The sequence below is a fragment of the Balearica regulorum genome, chromosome 4, assembly GCF_011004875.1.
Source record: "Balearica regulorum gibbericeps isolate bBalReg1 chromosome 4, bBalReg1.pri, whole genome shotgun sequence".
In the NCBI taxonomy this organism is placed as follows: Eukaryota; Metazoa; Chordata; class Aves; order Gruiformes; family Gruidae; genus Balearica; species Balearica regulorum.
Window position 1 is genome coordinate 56,830,783 of NC_046187.1, and position 25,132 is coordinate 56,855,914.

A 25,132-nucleotide genomic window follows, 5' to 3' on the forward strand; every position below is an offset into this window, starting at 1 on the left:
ACTCATTTTGGAGATGAAAAGTAGTGTGATTGTGTATTATTTTGACTTGCCTCCTGTGGGTCCAGTTACATCCACTTAAAACTATTGGCATCACATCTCTACTTGCCCCAGTATGCAAGCGATACAGGTATGTTGGTCAATAATAGAGTTAACTTGGGTTTGTTCTTTTAGAGGTATCTTCAGAAGGTGGCCCAGCACATTTCATTCTTGGCTTTGTACTTAATTGAAAGCTTGTGGGTTTTAATAATGCTTTTATTTGTAAACCCTCACAACTGCAGTTTAATGCTCAACAACATTCATAACATGAATATACATCACCAGATGCTTTGGTCCAAAGAGGTTCATAGAAAAGTGCATATCAGTTCTCACAGCTTAGTATCTCTTTTCAAGTCAAACTGTGTGAAAGGTTATTCCAAGGCACAGAGGAGTCATAAAATGTTCTTTTTTTTTTAAAAATAGATGATTTTATCATTTTTTATGTACAGAAGGTGGACAAAAGTAATTTCACCTGAAAGAAATGTAGTCATAGTTCTTCCTGTGCAAACGATTACTTTCCATTTCCCAACGAAATGCTTGGTGTGTATGACTGGAGTGACTCACGTAGTGCTTTTCTACACTTGGCTGATCGGCATCATCCTCTGTAGAATGCAGACAGTGATGAATCTCACTGAAAGGCTTGTGCCCCTTTTTTAAAATGTAACACAGATGCGCTGGATGCTTTTGGCCTTAAAACGTTTTCTTCTTTTTCTTTTGTGAAAAACAATAATGGTTAAAAGCAAGATAAGGGTAGAGAAAAGGCAGCAGGAGAAGAATATTAATGGCTTCTTCTGAGAAATAAACAAGCAGAAGCTACACTGCTTTTCTTGGTTGGAGGGATCGCAGACTGAATAGTCGGCAGGAAAGCCGTTGTTGCTTATCAAGTTATTGTAAAATTTTATTGAGGGCTTTCCTTTTGAATCCGAAGTGAAGAATCCAAATCTGGGCTTAGATTTTTCTTCAGTCAGTTTAAATGCATAGTAGCCTTTAATCTTGACTTTATCAATGTAGTGTGCTGGCAAGGGGGAAGAAAAAAATGTGCTGTTAATAAAACCTTGCATGACCTGCAAACCTGGTAATGAGTTCAGATTTAAAATGATTATAAACTTAAAAAGCATAATTGCATCATAAAATACTTACCACTTCTAACAATACTCAGCTCTCACTGTCTTTAATTTAGTAGAAAGAGTGCATCATTGTTTTTTAAAATAACTTAGAATTTGGGAATTTTCTGGAGCTACTCTGAAAGCTGGATTTGAACAGGGTTAGAGCTGGGACCCTGCTTTCCTGGAAGAAGCCAGATGCTGCCCTTTCAGCTGCAGTGACTCGGGGAGCAGCTGCTCACCTATGCCATGAAAGGAGCTTTCTGAAAACTCCTGCCCTCTTCCAGCTGCTCAGCCCCGCAGCACGCGTGACTGCATGTTATGCTGCTGCATCCGAGTGTTGGGTGAAAATACTTCAATGAAATCATAAGCAGCAGCCCTCGATGAGTTAACATCGCTCCAACTTGTGTAAGCAGACAGCATAGTTGGGGATGTGACCCAGATTAAGCAAGAATATTGTAAATGGTGGGAGGGGATCTTTCTGTGAGTTCTATAAAGTATCATGCTGTCTGGAAATTAAAATGGGAATACTATGATGAGTGTCCTTTAAACAACCTTCTCCTTTAATAACTTATTATTCTTTTGTTTGCAATGTAAAATTAGCACAGAAAATAAATTGGCAAAAGAGCTAAGCACTGGAGGGGGAATGGTCTGTTTCTTGTTGGTGTCTAAAAGTAATCTGAAGCCATGCTTAGCCATGAATGAGATCCCTCTCATTTTTTACATAGCTAGCTCCTAGCGAGGAGAAACCAGGACACAAAGATGATGTTTGGGGACAAGTGCCTCAGAAGAGCTTTTCAACACCCTGCATCCTGATCAGGGAACTTGCTAGTGCTTGCCGATAGGGAACAGTGAGTGCAGAGAAGTATTGTACTTCTCGTTTTGGCTGTATGGTTCAAGTACCGAGGCCTTTCTGGTATCCTGTGGCTTGCTGCTTTCCTTTTAATGTTTGGTTGGAAGAAGAGCGATGGGAGGGGTGAGGTCACTGCAGCATTTCTCATGCAGTAAGCTATTGCTGAAGAACATTGCCTTGAACATTTTTGTCCTCTACCTCCATAATTGTTATTATCTTTCTCTGAAGTGAAGAACTAGATTTCTGTAGGTGCAGAGCAGAAAGCAAGTAGTGGAGCAGGAACTAGAGTTTGACTTTCCCATCATAAGCAGTTCCTTAAAAATCTGGTGACCTGCGGTATTACGTATGTCCCTCCCTCCAGGTCTCCTTGGACTCGCTTGTGCTTTCCTGCCCAATGACTCTAGTTCAGCAAGCAAGTAATGAGGCTCCCACTTTTCTTTGTAGTGTAGAAATCAGAGTTGTTGGTCTGAAATGCTATGTCCTACTAACTTCTGAATAACTACTCTGCTGTATGTGCATGCCCAAATGGCTTCTCACGTGGTTTAAACTGGAAGCAGCCATGGCTGTGTTTCCCACGAGGGGCCTGATGCCATTGCTTTGTGTTGAATCTGCCCCGAGCGTGCCTGCAGAATCAGGCCCCTCAGGGCGCTGAATGCTGCTGGCCGGTTCCTGCATCTCAACCAGAGCTGCTCGCTCTCTCTGGAGCAAGTCTTAGGTGCTTGCTTAAGGAATGCCTGGGTCGGTGCCACAGAAATCATTCTGGGGAGCTTGGATCTATCATATACTCACCTTTTAAAACCTCTTGTACATATTTTCCTAAGTAATAATTTCGAAGTTCATCGTTGTCTAAGGACTGGTCATCTATTCCATTTGCTGTGATGTAAATATCAATGTCACCATAGGTTTTTTTAATCCACCTGAGAACTTTGCGCACTCCCCAAGGCACCACTGCCAGACGGGAAGGGGAGCTCAGGCAGGTGATGTCCTGCAGAAATTGGATGTCACGATCAAATTCATACTGGCTCCCATTCTGAGGTTCGTGAATCACAAATCTGGTGGTGAAATGATTCAGCGCGTAAAAGTCAGCTGCACCTTTGATGAGCTCCTTTTCCTCGCTTGTGAAAGATGGCAACGAAGAATACGAGAGGCCTTTTCTGTTTTTAAAGTTGATGTATTCCCTCATAGTAGCCGGATAGTCCCCAGTCTTAAATATGGGATCAGCAAACCAGCCTATTTCAAACTGAAGAAACCTGTTGGCAGCTTTTGAATGAGATTCAAAGTAGGGGTTGGCAGGCTCAGCCCAGTCCGAATGCAGGGACAGGGACACTTTGCCATACTGAAAGGACCGGTACTGCTCATCATACATTTTCCAGGCCATGGCATGTGCTATTAATAAATTGTGTGCTGCCCAATACGTATCATTGCTGCTCCTATTATAGATATCACCCAGCCGGTTGGGCTCGTTAATTGTAATCCAAAGTTTAACCAAATCGCCAAATTCCCGAAAACATAAAGCTGCGTAGTCTTGAAAGGCGTAGGCAGTAGACCGGTTCAACCAACCTCCTGCCTGCAGCAAAGGACCCGGCAGGCCCAGGTAGGCATGAGTTGGATAATATAAGGTGACCATGGACTGAACATTGAGCTTCAGTGCTTCACTAATCATGCATCTGTAATACCGAAGAACTTGCCTGTTGACCACTGACAAATCTCCGTTGGGTAAAATTAGTGACCAGTCAAGCGCAAATCTGTAATGGGTGACTTTCATTTTTTCCAGGAGGTCAAGTTGCTTTTTAATACTGACAAAATCTGTGCACTGTGCCGGTCGGGTTTTTAGCTTCACCCCTTTAACTTTGTGCAGAAGCCCATCTCCCGTGACATTCCAGAGGTACAGGCTGGAATCACAGAACTGTGGTGAGGAAGCCACGGATTCTGCCTGCAAAAGTAAACATGATACGTTACAATGGGATTTAATTAAATGAATGCCTGCTTGAACTCTGCATTTCTGCCTGTGTTTGGCTGGATGTCAGGAGGTCCCACTCAGATGCTCTGAGGGGAAGAGGACAACCGACTCACCCATATGGGCTTTATCTGTGCTAGTGGTCATCTTACACGTTCTATTCCTTCATCTATGGAAAACATTAAAATTTTGCTCTCCTTTCTATCCAGCCACGCACTGGCGTTTGCCCTGCCACTAGCCTACGTGACGTGTATTTTTGCACAGATACATTTCCTAGATCAAGTTTCCTCTGTGGTCACGCAAACAGCAGTTCTCAGGCAGCTGGCGGGAGACTGGGGGGGTAACAACAAGCACCAGGGTGTATATGAGGCAGGCATGGATTATTTTGGTGCTGCTGCTGAGATCAACCCCGTGGCACATGTTCCCTGGTCTTACCCGTAGTCCTTCTGCCTTGGCAAATACCTGACACAAACAGCTTGTAGGATTTAGTTACATCCTTATTATCTTCTACTAGTTAACAAGGTTCTGTGTAGCACATGATTTTTTTTTCTATTCCATTTTTTAAAATACTTTTTGTAGGATTTGGAATCCAATATAGTGAAGTTTAAAATATTTAGATTGAATCTCATTTTTTTTAAGAAAGTTGACTTTTCCATGCTGTATATTAACAGAATATATAGAAGCTTTACTTTTTTTTTCCTATGGTTGTCAGTGAATAGGTTAAATTATGGAGTTTTGTTGTTATTTTTTGAGGCTGACATTGGTCATTGGACTGTCTTTCTATATGCAATGACAAAAAGAGTGTTCCAACACTGGTCATACATATGGTTAGCTTATGTACCAGATTTAACATAGAAATAGATACTGTAGAAAACAGTTTGGAAAAAAGGTGGTATGATCTGTTTTCAATGGCAGTTGAGATGGTAAAGGCCGTATGTGATGTTGGTTATCTTTGCTTGTGGTGGTGTTTTTTAGAGAATGGCTTGTTACCCACACGTCTAAGTGGCACTTAGAGCCAAGCTCAACCCAGGAATCTGTTTCTGCCTTGTTCAGTAGCTTTGGACAAGACCTTGAGCCTGAGGGTAGCTCTGCTGCCACCAGCGTAACTGCCTTGTCCCTGCCCGGCGCCAGCATCTCCGTCGTGCTATCGTAGGCATCCCTATGGCCACACCGCAAACTGGATTGGGAAACTCCCCTGGTTAAAAAATAACCCAGGAACAATCAGTTGGGGTCAACTTCTTGCTTTCCTGATCTGATATGCCACGTGGAGACGCAAGCCAGGGGAAGGCGAGGGAGGAGCAGACTTGGAAGGGCTCCTGCAGTGGGGTCTGCTGCTGCAGGAGCACCCAGCACTGTCACTAGCTCACCTGGAAACCTGTGAAGTACATTGAACGTATGCAGTTACGGCTAGGCATGACTTCTGTTTGCAGTGTGCATTGAGATTCCTGAACGCAAGGTGCCGTACACAGTCATTTATTCACAAAGTGAAGTTGTTGATCACTCTGCCTCCAGCAGTCCTCCCAATATTGTACACTTACCTTGAGAACAGACTCGGTGATGCCCCAGGAGAAGTCACAGGAGAATTGAGCTTGCAAGCTTGGGGTAGACTCCCTTGGGAAGAAGCCATTTTCTCGTATGATTTGTTTATAATAAAGTGCAGATGACTTGGGAATCCTTTCCTTTTTTTCGCTTTTGAAATCTACGTAAAATAATCCGCGCCTGATGTTGTAAGCATGTTGCCATTCAAAGCCATCAAGGAGTGACCAGGCCGTGTAACCAAACACATCTATGTTGTCGTATTTAATAGCTGCATGAGAGAAAGTAACATCCGTGAGTCTTTTATTTAGGACTCTAACATATATAAGGGATATTTATGAGGAAGGTCTCTTCACTTTGAAAATCTTGAGGGTTTTCTCAACACCCATAGGATAATTGGTCCATTGTAATTCATTGCAAAACTGTGACAGACATTATGTATCTTAGACTTTATTCATTAAAAATATGTATGTCACTAGTTACTTAAATTCCTGTAGGGTGCTTTATTTCTGCTCTGAGCAAACATGAAATATCATGCTACATCCAGATTTTAAGTTGCATTTGATGATTTGCAAATAATATATACCAATAAAATCAGAGAATCATGCCTAAAAATTAAGGGTGCAATAGTTGATCTAGGTTGTGACTTTCTATTTGTCATGAAGCTAAAACTCTCTACCTTTATTTGAAAGATCTCTGCAAGGTGTAACATTTAGGAATTGAAATTCCTAAATTGAAAAATTAAATGTGTTGCTATGGGACATGTAATGGCTTTAAAAGAAGCTGGGTTGATCAACCCAGAGACTGAAGTGCTTGATTTATTCACAGAATGGGTGCAGCACATGCATGTTTCTTCAGGCAATCTTAATGTCTTTCCACTTTGCAAAGGAGTATACATATAATCTTTTATATATAATACATGGGAAAGATGACAAAATGACTGCTTTCAGATGTGGAACACAATTCATCAGAAAGGGCAGCAGAACTTCCAAAGCAGCTTCTTGCTCGACACCAACTAACAACAACATTCGTTACACACTTAAGAGTGTGTGCCAGCTGGCAACCTGGAAGAAAAAGTCCAAACTCCATGCTCACTCGTGTTTGCCGCCCATCACCAGCTTTCAGCTAGGAAATACTGCAGGATAACTCCTCACATTAACCTTATAAGGGCTGGAATATTAAGGGCAAAGCAGTGACCGAGTGGGGTTACTGAGGATTTTGACACAGAGAGACAGACAGCAATAGTCCACCGAGAGTAAGCCAAGGAATAAAGATGAAGTATTCTGATTTAAAGCTCTATTCTTGCCCAATATTGCTTTGCCTTTTTTTCTCAGGACATTTCACCTTGCATAATTTTGTATTTCCACTGAACTTCTTTGCCTTGGTCACACCATGCTGCAACTTCAGCAGGAGGCAGTTTTGCACAGTACCTGTATTCGTGCAGGAGAGTAACAAGTACCCAGCAGTACTGTCATAGTCCAGCATGATACTTTACGACCTGCCGGATAAAGAAATCAGAAAGCCGAAGAGCTTGCAATGTAAGTATCTGAGAAGCTGATAGACAAGGCCAGAATACTGCTGAGGAGATAAGGGAATGTAACAAAGCAATACAACAGCATGTATTTTCAAGAAAAACAACTTCTAAATATTAGGGGAAATGTGGAAGAAAGTGCAAATATGTCTGAAAATATCAATTGCAAAACACAGAGGTAGAGAATGACGTACAGGATAAAGAGATAGGGCAGAAGGGCCTTGCAAGTAGAGATGATGACATCATGTCTGCAATGAGGAAGGCTGAACAAATAAAAGTAGACATATAGGGATTAGCATAAGTGACAACTGAGAAAAAATGTTGTTTTTTTTTTCTAGAAGCGTACTGAATGGATGGGGGCTAAGTTTAATTGTCGGAGAAAAAAAATGCTGTGGTACTCAAGATAGGGCATGCCTAGATGAGAATTTTTGGCTGTTTACATGGGTAGGGGGAAAAAAACCCCACTATTTTATGTATATTTTGTGGTAAGAATTAATAGTTAGGTGGGTGATAGGTAGAGATCCTGTGGATCAGCGTGAGAGTATGTTTGTAGCCTTGTCTGCAGTGACAGTGAAAGGAGAGGGCAGAAACAGAAGTCAGAATCCTCACTAAACATTAGAGTGGGCATGAAAAAATCCTCCTAAAAACCAGGGGATGGCTGGGGGCAGGAACAAGGGGCTGAAGGTAGAAGAGGTCAGGAGTTAATTAAACTCCCTGTGTCACCAGAGGGGACACCCACAGAAGGAGATCTGAAGGCATTTCTGTGTCTGCTAGAGGTGGAGCCTTGGAGTCCTTCTGCAGAAGTAATAGTTTCAGTATGGCCACGCTGATACATGCCCCTAAGAAGCTGTATTTTCAGTTGCATCCTTGTACCGTAATTGAGGTCAGTTCATTGCAATGGTGATGTTATACCTCACATATATTCATGACTCACAGTGCTGTGAGTTACAGATGTACAGTGCAAAGTTTACAGCACTTTCCTTGAACACAGAGAGTATAGCTCCTTATAGCCTGTTATATGCCACCTTAACGGCCATCCCATTACAATTTGGCCTATATAAATGATGTTTTGAGGTTAACATGATCTAATTGATTTTGCTGCAAATAGCAAATTTATACCTGCCTCCTCTGTAAGTGACAATATGAAAATATGTTCCAAATATTATTCCTGATCAGATAAAGTTTGCTTCACAAAAAATTCATTAGTGAAGAGATAATCCTGTATTTTGATGCAGAGGTTGAAGTATCTGCATACAGAAAAATGTGGATGACAATTCTTGAGAAGTAGTTATTGGTTGAACATTGACCAAGTATTTCAGAAGCGTGAATCCACAGATGGTTATTACAGCCAGGTCTGCTGTAGAGGATTCAAAAAAAAGAACACGCTATGGATTTTCTTATGTATGTGTCCAGAAATCTACCTGTTCCACACCTCCAAATCCAGGCCTGCATCTAGACTTTCCTGCTGTGACTCTGGAGTATTTAAAATATCATAAACCAAATACTGGAATGTAACCTCCTCAAAATCTGGAAATGCATGACATATCGCACAGTTGTGCTATGTGAAGTTTACAATTTGAACAAACTTTAAATATATCTGGATAATCTTCATTTGGAGCTTAATTACATTTGTTGGTGATACAGCACTCCCTGATTTGAGGTCAGAGTAAACGATTACTCGTGTTTTCCCTTTTCTGAGGATACGAAAGGTTTTTGTGAAGGGGTCCGAGCCATCCCATCACTGCAGCGGGGTATCAGCAGCGGGGCAGCCTGCTGCGAGGATGGCTCTCGGGACCAGCGGCTGTCCCTCTCCCAGCACCGAACCTACACACTGGGTGAGGGAGAAAAGAAATACTGGTTTTGCAGAGGCTTTGGGTACTAACAGCATTTATATTTTGTACAAAATTAAATCTTTTGCCGTCAGAGAGCACCCCTGTACACTGGCTTTATGAAGGTCAAATACCAAGGTTAAAAGTGTGATATTATCTCTGTTTGGCGTGCAATAATCCTGAAAAATGACAGCCCTTCTGCTGATTTCCTTCGCAGATTTTATGTTGGAGTAGGACCCCAGCATGGCAATGACATTCTGTAGTCACTGTCTTCTTTTCCTGCTGTCAAGGTATATACCTGCACAAAGGTTTTACAGTTGGGCTGCCAGCAGTGAAAAGTGATCCAATAGATTTGTTTTCATTCATTTCTGACTCAGTTTTGCACTCATTTAGTTTTAAAATCAAACGCAGATGTTGGACTTTAGCTTTCTGTGACAGGGACTATGGGTTTTTTCTGTGTTTGTACAACACCTAGCACCAGTAGATCCTGATCCATGACTTGTACTCGTGCAGTATAAATAATTAATAATTAACCTAGTTGCCATTATCTCTTTTTAAAAAAAACCTGATTACATCATTACAGAGCTAAATATCAAATGCTCTTAAAAAGCTCTCTGAAAATCCAACAACTAACTTGTGTACAAACCTTGTAAAACCTTATTAATGAAGTTTTTCATCATGTAAATGGCTGTGGTGTCATCTGTTTTCACGTGGCTGTCAGTGAACCAGCCATTCTCTGCAATCAAGATTCGAGGACTGTTGTATTCCAGTTTAATCCAGTTCAGTACTTCCCTCAAATTGAGTGACAAATTTTGTCCCATTTTCGGTAGAGTGTTTGGAGGTTTAAAGTTATTAGGACCAAAGGAAAATGCAAAGAAGTCAGCTGTTCCCTTTATGTAGTTTTTCTCATCCTCAGTGAAGCGTGGCAAAAATGAGAATTCATTTTTCAGTTCTTCTGGATAATCGCCATCCCCATGGATGGGTTTAGCAAACCATCCGAGTACTCTCTCCATAGACTGCTGACATTTAGAAATGTCCAAAGCATCTTCTGATTTGTTAGGTTCGATCCAGTGGGATCCCAATACTATGGACAACATCCCCTTCTGATACGGTTGAAAGTGTTTTCTGTAGTTATGCCAAACTTTTGCATGAGCCTGATGAGAGAAAAATAGCGTTAAATTGTAACTCTAATAAATCCCTGTGTCTGTTGGCAGCTAAACAGGCAGGTAGCTGCATCTGATTCCCTGCAGACTTCTATGGAAATATTAACAAACAGTTAAGGCACACACAGTTGTAATGGGCAATTACCGTTATACTCCAAGGTACCTCAGGATGAAGGCAATGCTCAGTATCCCATGTGCACTGCTCAGTATCCCATGGGACACATTAGGGCTGTGGCTTTTTGCCTTTTAACGTAGGTCTAAATCTCAGGAGAGGTCCCAGCAGGGATGTGAGTAGCTGTTGCATGGACACTTTGGGACTAAACAGCTGTTAATGGTGGGATTTGAACTCCGTGACCTAGACAGTCCCATCGAGGTCTTTGTCAAGCAGTGATTGCTGGTACGGTTAAAATTTTAAACCATCTTTACAATTGTTCCATAAATTATGCATCTCAAATGATGTTTCCTTTGCCAGTGTTGGCTCTGTGCTATTAACTGCTCTGTGCTATGGGAGGGTTACCTGGATTTACTCTCATCAAACCACATTCACCCCATCCCTCTTCTTGGAATAGACTTCCATTTGTTTTAGTCTGGCCTCACCAAATATGAGTAAGTGTTCAACTTTTGGTATTTGCACAGTCCCTAAATATAAAAACTTGGACAAAGGACCCAGCTGCAAAGTTTGAACCCAAATGTCAAGTTTCACAGTTCTGTCTGAAAATTTTCATCCAGGATTTTAGTTCATTTCTTCTTCGAAGCTGCTGTAATAATAATTTTTCTGACAGGGCAGGCAACAGGACAGAATGAAACATTAATTTTAAGTAGAGAGCAACAACACTTTGGTTTTAAAGGGAAGTTTGGCAGCAGTATCTCATAAGATCTGTTGGGTATGGTATGTTTTAGTGCTCATAGTCAGCCAAACATTGACTGCCCTAGGACAGACAGGAGTTTCGCTATTTGTGTTGGTGACAATGAAAGCATACCTTGTATCGCATCTTAATTCCATTTTTCTGATTATCATCATGCTTTAGAAAGCTTAACATTATCATGCACTAGAATTACCTTCAAATATCACGTTGTTAATTACTTAAATAGGAGAATACAGCAGTCAAAATTTACGCCAAAAAAAAAGGAATACATGGGAGGCTGAGGAACCACTAGCATTGTCAGAGCCCCATAGGTAAAGGGGAGAGCTAGGGTGTCAGAGAAGGGTGACACCAGATCGCAGCGTGATTCACACCAGAGGATCTGACACAGGGGAAGGGAGCTGACCTCTTCCAGCTGAGGAGTTGTCAAGTAACTCAGGGTTTACATTATTCCTGCAATGTGGCTCTATACTCTTAAGATGGAAAGAAAATAACTGTTTGCACCCAGAAAAAACATCGAGAAGCATTGTGAAACAGAGTGCCGTGTTAGACTGACATCATTACCAAGCCAAACAGCATTGCTTACCTTTGACAATAATTTCAGTTAATTTATCTAGAAACACACAGCCTTGACAGTTTAAAAAAACAAAAGACCTGATGTCAGGTAGATATTTGGTTAAGCTAGGGAGTACTGAAGAATTACACTTTGTGAAATTTTGTGTATCAGTTGTTTATGGTTTCTAAGGTCATGCTCGTAACATTTGTTCAAGGTCTGTCTTTGAAAATACTGATAAAGTAACATTAACCTTTGAAATGCAGGTTCTGTAGCTGAAAAAGGAAGTCAGCAAAATCGAACTCACGAGGCAAATTGCAAGATATAGTTAAAATATTATAAAATGGATTTCTTACCAGACTCATCAAAAAATATAAGTGGCCAGTGCCATCCCCTCACTTCCCCTCGCTGTCCTCTCCCAAAGGCCTAGCCTGGGGTGGGTGCTGGGGCCAGGCTTGCTTTGTTCTCTGCCTCTAGTGATTCCTCACGTGGTTAGTATATTTTTTTTCCCAGACACAGGGTACCAACACCACTGTTTAATGAAAGGTATATGGTTGCGTTGGCTCAAGAAGAAAAACCCTGCTGAAGTCAGCTGTATTGCGCACAGGGCCAAGTAGCACGACAACAGCACCAGGTAAATCTTAGCAATCACACGTTTCCAGGCGAAGGGGAGAAAGACGGCTTTGCAAAAAGCAACTAATTAGAATGCAATATTGACAGGTAAAAGACAATCAGGGACAACTCATTGTATTCATATGCACCTCCAAAAGGTTGATTAGAAGAAAGTAAAGTTACTATTAAAAATACTGTCTACAGTAGAGAATACAGCCACAGCCGCAGGAGTGGACCTCAAGTACAAATGAGTACATTTAATATGAGTCAACATAGGATCCCCATACACAAATTCATACGTGTCACTGATGTCTCACTAAGGGTTAACTCTATTAAAAAAAAAAAGTCACTTGTCCATAGTGAGGGATTTTAAAAACATAGTAGAGACAATAGCATGTACTTGCCTATAATTCTGTTTTGAGTTGTTAATTATCTGTAAAGCAGCTTAACATTCTCAGATGGAAGGTGTTCGCTAAGTGCAAACTATTGTTGATAGAACCAACTGATTAATATCACTTGTTTTGTAAGACCACATATGAAACAAACATCAATCTAAAAGCTGCATCATACATCAGTTTGGCTATTTTGAGTAAATCTTGACTAATCTTTTTTTCAGTTAGAGTTTAATCCCTAATCTTTCACTTTCCTTGTCAGATCAAGGACAAATGTCAAGGCTAAGTACACAGTGAAGGCAGGATCAATATTGCATATTTATTCTAAATACATATGACATTAATTTCAGCATATTTTTCTGGTATTAATATAGAAAATATTTCATAGACCTGAATGTCACAGTGTGTGCTAAGTCAGTTAGAATTAACCCTGTAAAAAGGCTAGATAAGTCAATTTAATAAAATCAAGACAACAGTATTGTTCTCCTCTCTTCTTGAAATATTCTCATACTCCTTCAAACTCTGATCCTGTAATTTATCACGTACGTACACAAAGAGTTTACTATTGAAAGACCAACACTTTCAAATTATCAAGATATGTTAAAGTCAAGCAATTTTCCTTCAATGTCTCAGCAATGAGCACACAAAACAATGTCAGGGGTATATGAAGTTATTTTAGCATGCTAGAGTACAAGAACATTTAGGAAAACTAGAATTTGAAAAATACTAATAAAATTATTCTGGCTTTGTGTTTAAGTGTTTTTAAACCATGAAGAGCTAGAATAGACAGTCTGATGATGACGGTGTTAAACATCATTTTTGAAGAAGGGCAGGTGTGTGTGTCTTATTTGGAGAGTATATTTCAGTTCAAGGCCCTCTTGGTCTGTGGTAAAGATGCATGTAGTCAGTAGAGCTAAAGCCCTTATTTTGCAAGCTGACTCTGAAGCTCAATCCTTGTGAAGGAAAAAAGGGCTCTTGAGATGCAGGCGACTAAATTTCTAAGAGGGTGGTTTGAAGGACTGAGGCTTTACTATCGTATTTGTTGTATGCTAAACATCTTGTTTTTCCTGATGATTTCCAAGAAATGTAAGAAAGCTAACCTGAAAATAGCAAATCACACAAAAAAAAGTGTGCATCAGTGCTGAATTTTACATAATCACTGGTGGCTACTACTGTTTGACAAACGTTCCAGTAAAGACATTTAAAAGCATAGACAATTCTGCTGTCCACCCTAGAGCCGTACTTGATGGCGACAGATTTCCCTCTTCCTGTAAGAAATACAGGCACCGGTGTAGCTTCATCATTCTAGATCCTGAGGAAAGGAGGCCCCTTTGGAGGAAGGGAAGAAAGTGTCTGGCTGGGTGTAGAGATAAGAATTATTCCCCATTCATTCAGTAAAGATTTGTTTTTAAGGAGAATGAATTACGGGACTTCTCCAGGACATGCTCATCCAAAGATCCCCAAGGCAGCAGTGTCCACAAAGAGGTCCTGGCACAGTGAGAGCTAACAAAGAGCTGGGAGTAATGCAGCTGGGCAAAAAGATGAACCCGATCTGTGATGGATCTATATGGAGACACCATGTTTGAAAGGGAATTTATTGCCTTTTCCTGGTGTGTGATATGAAGGTCCATGAAGAAAATTTTTAGGGAGATCTTATTCTGACAGTTTTCTCCTGGGGTTTTCTGCCAGATGGGAAGGAGTGTGAATGATCTTAAACAAAAAAGCCCTTTTCTGCCTATTAGGTAGCAAAGGCAGAACTGCCCAGAGGGCACTGATACAGAGGATGAAAAGAAGACAGCCTGGTCTGCAGCTTGTGATCTTTATGAACCTCAATCTAAGTACAAAAGAACATAACTAGATCCAGAAAAAATGGTAATAATATATCAGGTATATAACTCATTTAGCTCCAGCCACAATGATTCATCTGCTTGATATTTTCTTGCTTCTTGGCAGATTAATTTACTGTTAAATCAAAGAAATCAATCTATTTTTTCTGTGTGCAGTTTTTTCCTTCTCTGCCTCAGTATGACAGCTGCCTCAGGAGCAAGCTCATAGTTTTCATACCTTCTTTGATGTGTCTTTCAAATGTCACATGGCAAGTGACATGTTATCATTAATTGTTTTCTGATGTTGCTTTTGTGAAGAACTGTCTCCTTTAACGAAGAAAGGACGTAACATTTTTGATGGCCACTCTCCACCTGGTGTAAGATGCCACATGCTCCTCGTGTTAGTGGTAATGATCATCAAATGGAATAGAGATTTATCTAAGTGACCCCCTTAACAATTTATAATTGATAAGCGTCAAACTTCTTATTTACTAGTAATTTCCATGGAGGTATTATCAGGTCCTTTTAAATGATCAGTAGCAATTATTACCCTCTGTGTATGAAAAGCATACATAGTAACATGCAAATATGTTTTTTAAATTGAAATTTTGAGTTGTTCTTCTGTGGCTAGTTTTCCTCACATGGATGTCCTAAGCATCCTGCTCAGCAGCCTTTGCTTCTGCGTTCACTAGCCCTCTTTATGGGTCTTGAATAGCAAGACCCATGTGAAAGGCAGGACTGGCTCATCTAGGGCGTTCCCTTAAAAAGATGCAAGGCACAGAAGGAAAGTACGGGTAGTAGGTGATACAGCATCTGCATTGCCTTGTGCTAGTCAACACCACAGGGCTCTGGGGCTTGATGAAGACAGACCAATCCTGCTTTTGTTGAAAAGCCTTAATAAGATCATTATCTACCTAATTAGCTACCTTGAATTCATTCATGGAAGCAGATAATTTTTAAATCAGTTCTAAAATACATGGACTTTTTCCTTATGCCAGGCAATTATTTGAGTTTTAAGATGTCGAATTTCTTTAGTCTACTAAAATTGATAGTTCACAATTAAGAGAAATGTCTTTGGCCCTCTTCTAGAGATGCCAAAATCTCCAGCAACTTTCAAACTGTTCTTACAATAAAATAATCCAAAGTCCAAAAAAGCAGAGGTTTATGGTTTGTTATATCAGTTTTGTGATTCTATGAAACTTAGCTTCAGTTTATGATCGATGTATCACATAAAAGCATGCCTTTATATAAATGGTGATTAGTTCTCACAACACTGCAACTGCAACAGTGCACTGGTAAATGAAAGTAAAAATAGGAATCATAAGAGGCCTCATTTAGTTTATCCAAAGGTACTACAAAAAGGCTTGAGAATAATTATTCAGCAATTTGCTATGTAACAGAGTGGTGGCCAGATTAATTTCTTTTGAGCATTACAGACTTGTTTTTCCTGCTCAACATGTTTAATGGGTCGACCTGGTAATGTGCATAGATAGGGTGGCATGGAGAGTATTGTCTTTCAATAGCCTGTCCAAAAATGAAGCCTTGACATGGACAAGAACGTGGCTCTTCCTAAAGCCACTGACATAAATGGGAAACTTTACAACAGCTTTAACAGGCTTTGCCTCACACTGTCAAAACCTGACATTTTTGCTGGTCTTTTATTTTTGGGAGGACATTTTTGGTTTGCAGTGGTAAATTAGAAGGTAGCCATAATACAATGTCTGACAAACAGATTTGCAGATACCAGTCCTGAAATAAAAAGCCATGTGAGATCTCTTTAAAGAGAAATTCTTGTAACATTCCCTCCCTCTCAAAGGAGAGACATTTCATAACACATGAATCCTGATTGTGCATCAATACATTATATTAATACGATATTGTTAACAATACTAAACAAACTGAACATTTAGATACCCACAAAAATCTTTGAGAAAGATTGTGGCTAGTTGGCTTGAAACATATACTATCACCTATGACTTCTGTGGAATGGCTGGCTTTAATTACATTTTATTAAGGAAAAAAAAAAAAAAAAGAGTTGACTCATGCCGACTGGTACCTCAAGAGCTTCCATTCTACCTCCAACCCCAAACATCAAACTCCAGTTCTTCAAATATATGACTACAAATTTGAGATTCTTCTTGAAGACCTAAAATCTTCAGAAATTTTACAGTACAACAGGAGAGAACTGCAAACACATTAGGTAACGTTCATGGGGCTGTAAGAAAGATACAACATGAAAATAATTTCTGCCCAAGAATAATAAAATACTAGTTAATGGATTGTGTGTTGCTGAAAGTCTCGTTAACTCTTTCATTGAAGCGACTTATTTTATACTCAGATTCAGAGACTTTAAAACTAGAACCAACTATCAGATCGAGCCTGAGAGTTAAATAACATTGACCAAGGAACTTAGGTCAGTAATTTGTATATCAGACCCAGCTATGCTTGGCTTCCTGGGACACCCAAATGATTCTTCAGCAGAGGCATTGCTCCCTATGTGCTGCGTGCTGCTCACATGGATTTTACAGAGTGGGGAAAATGCAGAGACTGCCTAGTTGGAACCCCAGTTTTGATTGTGCCACTCAGAAATGAAAGCAAGAAATGCTACAAACTTACACTGGATGTTTTACATATATCAAATATATTTTATATAGCACTTGAAAATAAAAAGAATGAATGAGCATCAGTTCTCTTTGGGAGGCTTCACAAATCTCTATAGTTATATCACTTTTGTGCTAAGTCTGAAATCAGTTAGTGACTCAGGATGCTCGATGACTTTCCTATGTGTAAAACTTCTATGGACCGCAGTGTGTATTTTCTGAAAAAGGAGGTTCTGTGGGTTCAAGCCCAGAAACAAATACAAGAAATAGAAACGGTCAGTTGTAGAACATTTTTAACTAGTCTGGCAGTTAATTTTTTTCCACACGCATACTTCTTTCTGTAGGACAAATACATTCAGATTTATTTGTTACCTGCATTTATAATGTATGGTAGGTAGTAGAAAAATTCTCTTTGGGACAGCTAGGAATAGTTTGAGCAGGGGGAATTATAGTAGCTGCTCTACCAAACAGAGACAGGACAGTGACCTGTTCTGTAAAGTACTTTGAGCACTACAGATGAAAAGAATGCTGTATTGATATTGTTAATACTTATCTTAAACTGCTTTTATTGGAAATTGTTTTAAATTATAGCAAAAGAGGATAAGAATATAAGCTCCTCTGCATAGAAACTAGCTACTCTGTAGAATGAAATTAATAATCTATCAGAGGAGATATAAACTGTAAACTCTGTAATGCTGTTCAGAATACCAGGAACAACGTCTGCACTTTTCCCTTAAAAAGTATGACCCACTTCAGACTTCTCTTTTTGTCCTTCCCAAAGAACTTAGGACCCAGTACGGCAGCTGTTGAAGCTATTGATCATGGGATCGAGTCTTTTGGGTGTGTAATTCTGTAGAAGAAAGCTGATAAATAAGACTGACATAACATTTAAATGCTGGAAACATGATGGAAATAATGTAATTTTGAAACTCTCAAATACTAAAGAGGATGTTTGTTGTCTTCCAAACCCAAGAACTGTTCACCTTGTTAGTTTAGCAATAAACATTTTGCAATATGATCTTATTAAGCTAGAACTAATATTTTTATATGCATACTCTATTGCTAGTAGAATTGATTCAATATGCAAATACAAATACATTTCATTTCAAACTGAAAGAATAGTCATTTCAGTGTAGCCAAATGCTCATGTCAGTGTGTTTAACTGAGTGGAAAGAATAACGAAGGAAAATCATGCTCTTTAATAGCCAGATTTTATATGCAAAACCTAATTTAAATAAAATAATAAACAAGCACTTTAAAACAAATAATTACTGAGTCAGCTGTTGTGACAACACAATAAAATCAACATGAGGAATAAAAAAAAGACTGCCGTAGCTAAGGGTTATTTCTTGGTGTTTTCACATTCCTTAATTATTTTTTTTTTGAAACATTGATTACGTGATTGATTCCTCCCATCATTTCCCATGGCAGTGCAAGATCAGTTTGTAAAATCTTACTATACTGTACCTTGATCAAATTGTGTCCTACAGAGTAGACAGTTGTTATTTTCCCTCTCTCTCCAGGAGCATGAATACCTGTGCCATACCCATGCCAAGCAACTAAATACGGATTGTGGATTGTAATCCAATACTTAACACGTTCCCCAAAGGTCTGGAAGCAAAAGGTGGCATAGTCGTTGAAGATATCAATTACCGATTCATTTTTCCATCCCCCGTATTTTTCTTGCAGCATCAAGGGCAGATCCCAGTGGTACAGTGTAACCACAGGGTCAATATTTCTGTAGAGTAGAGAGTCAATTAGGGTGTTATAATACTGGAGTCCTTTTTCACTGGGAGCTGCTACCGCTCCAGTGGGAAAAAGCCTTGACCATGAAATTGAAAACTGGTAAAAAGTAACTCCCAAAAAATCCAGAGCAGATAAATCTTTGTCCAACAAGGTGTAACTGTCACTGGAGGCGTCTGTGCTGTCAGCATCCCTGAGCTCCGAGTGGATGAAGTGGTCCCAGATAGAGGAGCCTTTCCCGTCCTTCCTCCAGCTGCCTTCCACCTGGAAAGCCCCTGTCCCTACACCCCAGAGAAACTCTTTGGGGAAAGTGTCATACAAAAACATCTGTGTTTCACTCACAGGGCTGAAGTGGGGGTCCTTTTTCCACACGGATCTTCCCTCTCCAGCAAGCCCAGTGACTATCCTTATGAAAACTAAAGTCCAAAAAGCAACAAATCTCTCCAGTCGTCGGCCACACATTATGCCGGTTTATAGCACGAGTGTTAAAAGTCAGATTTCTTGCACTGACACTGAAAAAAGTCCATTCATTCGCTGGTGTCCCCGCCGTGCACACCGTCTTCATTTGCCACGAACTGCTGGAGTGTCTTATCAAAGCTTCACTAAAAGCTTGTGATCGTAAAAGCCCTGTCAATGATTAGCCTGAACTGTGAGACCTAGAACGGGTCAGGGAATGGTGTAATTTTTAGGGAGGTGGCCTCTGTATGACCACTGAGACACCTAGCTGGCTTCTACCTGCAGGAAGGTAGGTCGCCTGAACAATGTAAATGCTAGTAACTAATTTATCATTATTTAAAGCTTGGTCACTTGGGCGGGAGAATATAGGTGATAGAGGGTGCTAAGAAGCTATAAGATCCTTTATTCCTTGTGCAGCTGTATTTCAGGAAAACATGGCAGAAATATAATTCAGACTACTACTCCAATTACAAGGTGATTTATCCCGTCTGTGTAATTGGATGGCTGGAAGGGCAGTGAGTCATCCCTCAATCCTGCCCTGCTCAAACATCCTACTTCTGCTGAAAAATTCTTCCTGGACTTGCGGGAAATTTTACTGTGGACAAGAGATATACACATATCCCACTAACTATATAAAAATGCAAAGCAAGTCAATATTTCTCTCAAACACATGCAACATGCACGTTTTCTATCCTATATAAAAGTGTGCTGTACAGTTCTATGTACAGCAGCAGTACAAAATTAACAGGGGTCTGTTCCAGTCCTTAAGCAATTGCCCTGGATTTCTTCAAATAAACACAATTAGCAAAGATAATTAGCCCTGAAAGATGCTACTTCAGTAGTGATTGATTTAACAATCTTGATATACACAGCTGTGGCCTCAGTACAACGAGTATCTTACAGAGCAGTTACGCAATATAATTTCATCTTTTAATATATTTCAAATTATGGCAAAACTACATGTGTTGAAATATTGTCAATTTACTCAATACAGTAAGACTGATGCTGGCCTTTTTTGCTTTTCTTGAGGTACAGTAATATAAAGTGTATCCACATGTAGACCGCAGTTGCTGAAGAGATTTACAGAACAAGCTAGCAGTGTGAAGTAACTTTACATGCAAGAAAGATACACACTGAAAGCTGAACATGGGAACAACTTGCCACCTAAGTATAGCACTCTGCATGGATGAATTAGCCCTGCTGGTACATAGGACGTGAAAGTCCAGATGGACTGCTGGGCTACTGCCACTTTACTGCTCCTGATACCTGTGAGAGCATGCTTGCAGCACTGTGTAACACCACTGAGGCATACCTTTAATTTAACAATAAAGCTGATTAATCAATAGAAGAGGGAAGGCATTTTATTTATTTGTTTTTATGAGAAACAACAAAACCTCAATGCATGTTTGTAAGCATATGTCTGCAGCACCTTTACACCACAGATGATGAAAAAGCTCCCACTGACATCATCTGCACTGCAGACCCCTGCTGGTGGGGCAGCCATGCATCTAACACCACTCTCTCCCACATAACAAACCTAGAACTCCCTCAACTGCCTGAAGTAACCGATCCACACTTCTCAGCCAAGATTCTACCAAAGGTAGCTTGGGAAACAGAGGAGTAGACAGGGACTGTACCAAGTTGGTCTACAGCATATACTGACATGTTCCTTTTTTTTATTCTGTGAAACAGCATTTTAAAATGCTAATTTGGATAGTTATTGCATGAACATAATCTTCTATTTTAACATTCAAAAGCTTTGATTGTATGTATCATACTTTATGAAAGAAAACCCAAACACAAGTCGTTATGGATCCCACAATACTTCTAAAGCAGTTAGTTACCATGATTACCAGATGCCTGAGTTCAAAACACCCAGGACAGCTCTGTAAGACCACGGCAATGTATTGGCAAGCTGAAGACAACAGGCTTCTCTCACCGACTACAGCAGTTAGTACCACTGGCATCTTATTGCAGACTACGTGTTGCATCTTCACGCGATATGAAAGGTGCAGCAGAGACTTCTGTTCCCAGATGCTTGATCTGGAGAAAGACAAAACTTGATAAAGAGGAAGCAATTTACCTCATGAGAGTCATATAGTGACTTGAATCTGGAAGGATGTTTTGATTAGCTGAGGCAAGAGCTGGGGAAAGGAAACACTGTGACTGTTGATTTGGAAAACAATTAGCATAGAAGAGTGAGATGTGATCAGGGGCTGTTGAGAAGCAAGGGTGCAAAGGGAGGGGAAGAGGAAGGGATTAATTATTCCACTAGCTCGAGTGCCAGTCAGTACAGGCTCTGACCGTGATGCTGTATGTGGACATCATATGATGCTGCACAGTGGGGTTTCCTGCCGCTGGCCATGCACTTAATGAATCTGGTTTCAGAATGAATCAAGGCTGGGAGAGGCCAAGGTCTCCAGGGCACCAGCCATCACTGTTACAGTAGTTGGGAAGCCTAATGATTATTCAGTTCAGTTCTTAGCTATCAAATTTCCTTTTCTGTCCTTGCCTCTGCCAAGGCAAGTGATTCAAATTATGAAAACAACTTTCCACTTGACCATTGAATATGTATTCTCCTTGTTTTAGGGACTTGGCTTGAAAACCTGGGATTTGATCTGCAGAAATGCCTAACACATTAGTCAAAAGGAGTAGAGTTTTGAATGTATGCAATGTTAGGCTGAGTATCCGAGTTAAGACACCTTCGTTCTTCCTAGATATGCAAATGAAGACAGAGAAAAGACCTAAAGACAAAGTTCACTTCAAAAAAGTGTAATGCTTACATTAACATCAGCTGCTCAGATCTACTAGTGCTAGGTGCTCAAAAAAGCACAACTTATGTAATTGCCCTCAACAGTCTGATGCAAATCAAACACTGTTCTTTACCTTATACCTTTACCTTATACAGCAAAAACTGTTTGAGATGGGATCAAGTCTTTTCTAAAGACACATAATTGTGATGGATACTATAGAAAGCCTAGTGTAAATAGAAACTAGACCACAGACTTACAAAGAATTTTTGGAATTTTTGGTCTGCAACAAAATGCTAATTCGTGTTTCTACAATGTGAGAGAAATTTGATTTTCTTTACTAGAGACTCTAGCAAGCTAAATATTCCCTACAGGATTCCTCCAAAATAGACCCTACCATCTAGTAAATGAGTATTTTAATGTCTGTTAATGCTATGAAAAAATACAGAATTTAACGTGAAATTTCAATTTCGGGAAACATATTTTTGTCCTGTTTTCCTAATCATCTCAGCATTACCACACTGTATTTCTTCAGGGCAATTCCTAACCTCAGAGGTACTTCGGACACGTATGGAGCTCAGAACATCTCCGTTCCATTATAAAGATTTCTTAAATGATACAAGTGTATTTTCCCCTAGAACACATGAGAAACACTGCCTTATGGACTTCAAAAGTATCTCAGTGTTAAGTTACAAGTACTTGCCTTGAATTTCAATTAAGTTTCAAACAATTCAAAAACACAAATTTTGCAGAGCAGTCAATAAAACATTGCTTCAAAAGTTGCAGTAAAAAGCTGATTTCATTTCCAAAATTGTATCAGCATATCAAAGTACAAAAATTTGAAAATAAACAAGCAAATATTAAGAAAAAGAACACGGACTATTTTTTATTTCTCAATATAAAAAAATACATTTTTCTTATAAACAACCTCCTCTCTCAATAAGCAAGACAAAGCCTTCATTAGTAATAACAACAGTAGGACTGGTTGTGTTCAATAGGGGGAAAAAACCGAGCTCAAGAGTTAATATCTCTTTTTCATGTATTTTGGAAAAAAAAATCATAAAAAGCCAAATAGCCTGTGATTTTCAGAAAGGTAGAAAAGTCTAATGTTTTTTTCATTATTTGCCTTAGTTGTAAATAGAGTGATGATATTGAGTGTACTTTAGCTACTTTTTAAAAAGCTGTACTCTTAGTTAGGTAATATGCCTTTAAAACATATGCCTTTAAAACGTAACCCGCCATCAATTATAGACTCGAAAGGGATATTGCCTTCATTTTATCTTGCAGAGCCCATCATAATACAATGAGTACTCAGTTTTGTTTCCTGTGGTAGAGCAAGGTTTTTCCCACTTCTAGTGGTTCCATAGCCATGCATGTAGAAACAGAGGCACTGCCTCCCCACCGTACCCAGGGGTGAATTATAGTCATTCCAGGTATTCAGTCTGGTCTCCTCATACAGGGTTAAACTCTTGCCTTCCAAGAAACATGAACATGTCACAAGCCCACAAGCAGATACTGCTCTGCTGGATGTTATTCTAGGTAGCTTTATCAACTACAAATAGAGATAACCACCTGCAATAATTCTTTTAGCATTATTTAAACAGTTTGTCTGGCTCTTACAAATGTCAGCCATTTTAACTACTCTTTAGTTCTGGTATCAGGCACACGCATGGCTTTAAAAATTACATAACGAGAATTAAATATGTAAACACAAACATATCTCTGGAGATGTTTTTCTAAATTGATACCAGTTTTGTTTGCATAGCCATTAGAGTTGAGTTCATATGGAGTAACTTGCAAATCAGGCTGAAAAGCACAGCTTGTGCTGTAGGTCTGCGTTTACTTGCTTGCTCTGTCATGTGTTTCTTACCCAGAAATCCGAATTCATAAGCTATGCTAATGTTGAAAATACGAGTCTACCTGACCATGTGCATTCATAAAAGAACAGTACCAATTTCTATACAAACAGCATCTTACAATTACTTAAAGTCCAATTTAAAGAATTAAACAGGAATGGTAATATTAACATCCATATTTTTTCAGATCAGACAAAAAGATTTTACTCTTATTTCTATGTAATTATCTTTGCTGGAGTTTGACCATGCCACTGACAGTCTGTTGTTCTTGAAAAAAAATCAAAACAAAAACCAAAACCAAAACAGAAAAATGAATACAGACGGTACACAAATGATAGCACCGGAAATTGCACTGAGACAAGTACAAATTGAGCTTGTAATCTCTGCTTTTTTTATGAGTGGTTTTCTAAATCAATGGCAGTATTTTTAATGTCACAAATTCTGTTTGACCTCCCCATTCTTCTCCAAGACTAGCAATAATTAGCAATTCAGTAGGTTGGCAGAATCTAAACGTAAGACAAATAATTATTGAGAGGGGAACTGGGTTTTTTTTTTTTTTTTTGTTTGCCCAGGTTTACTCCCTCCCAGTGTTCAGCAAGTAGAGGAAGAAAACATACAAGATCTCACTAGAAATTGATTAGAAATGAAAGTCAGTGGGTGAAGACATAGCCTAACTTTACAGTTTCTCTCAGACTCCTCAGATGTAGGCTCTGAGGTCTCCTAAGCATAAAATACCATTGAGGAATCAAAACCTGACGCTTCCTGCACAACCAGGAAATAGAACACCACACCTTTATTACAGGGAACTGATTTTATGTGCTGTGACCTGTACGATGACTGTACTGCTACTAGCTGTCCGCATATTTAGGATGCTTCATTTGCCTCAGTGCATTAAAAAATGATAAATCTCACAAAGGCCTGGCACTGATCGCTTGTTTGTTAAAACATTTAACACTGTCAGCTCTCGCGAAGCTGCAGCAGCTAGAAGCCCACCATTTTGAAGGGAGCTGCTATACCCATTCCCTTTACTACCAGGCCAGGACGCTCAGTAGCTGCCCAGGTTTCCTGCCGCGGTTCGGCGGAGCGGTTAACAGCGGTTAAACCGCCGCCGCGTCCTGCTGTAGGGGGATGACCCCCTGACGCCTGCACAGAAAGCAAGAGAAGGGAAAAAACAAGGGACAAGACCGGGTGGGCAGGGGAGGCCGCCGGAGGCCCGGGAGCAGCACCAGGCCGCGGCCAGGACCTGCGCCACCACCGACGGTCGGGGGGAAGAGTGGCAACAGGGCCGCTGCCCCTCCCCGCCGTGCCGTGCCGTTCCGTGCCACCGCCCCGTCCGTCGCGGTTGTGACGGCAGCTCCGCGCGCCGGGTTGCGGGAGTTGGCGCGAAGGCGGGGGGGCGGGAGGCATGGAGCCAGAGACGTCCCGCTAGCGACATAAACGGCCGCTGGCAGCATGGTGAGCACGCCGCATCGG

The 25,132-nt window shown here is 40.2% G+C and overlaps 2 protein-coding genes across 4 annotated transcripts in view; one reads left to right on the forward strand and one right to left on the reverse strand.

The window, feature by feature from the left end:
• Positions 1–166: 166 nt before the first annotated feature.
• Positions 167–19,165, reverse strand: KLB (klotho beta). Its single transcript, XM_075752290.1, is given in 6 exon segments — positions 167–1,051; positions 2,782–3,925; positions 5,488–5,756; positions 9,492–9,999; positions 18,322–19,062; positions 19,064–19,165. Coding segments are annotated over 6 exon segments (3,123 nt in total). The 5' UTR covers positions 19,163–19,165; the 3' UTR covers positions 167–689.
• Positions 19,166–24,986: 5,821 nt separating this feature from the next.
• Positions 24,987–25,132, forward strand: part of RFC1 (replication factor C subunit 1) — a 45,659-nt gene continuing 45,513 nt past the window's right edge. For all 3 annotated transcript variants that reach the window (XM_075752294.1, XM_075752295.1, XM_075752296.1), the window contains exon 1: positions 24,987–25,114. In XM_075752294.1, the coding sequence (XP_075608409.1) occupies positions 25,112–25,114 (3 nt within the window). In that variant the 5' untranslated portion in view covers positions 24,987–25,111. The remainder of the gene's footprint in view (positions 25,115–25,132) is intronic.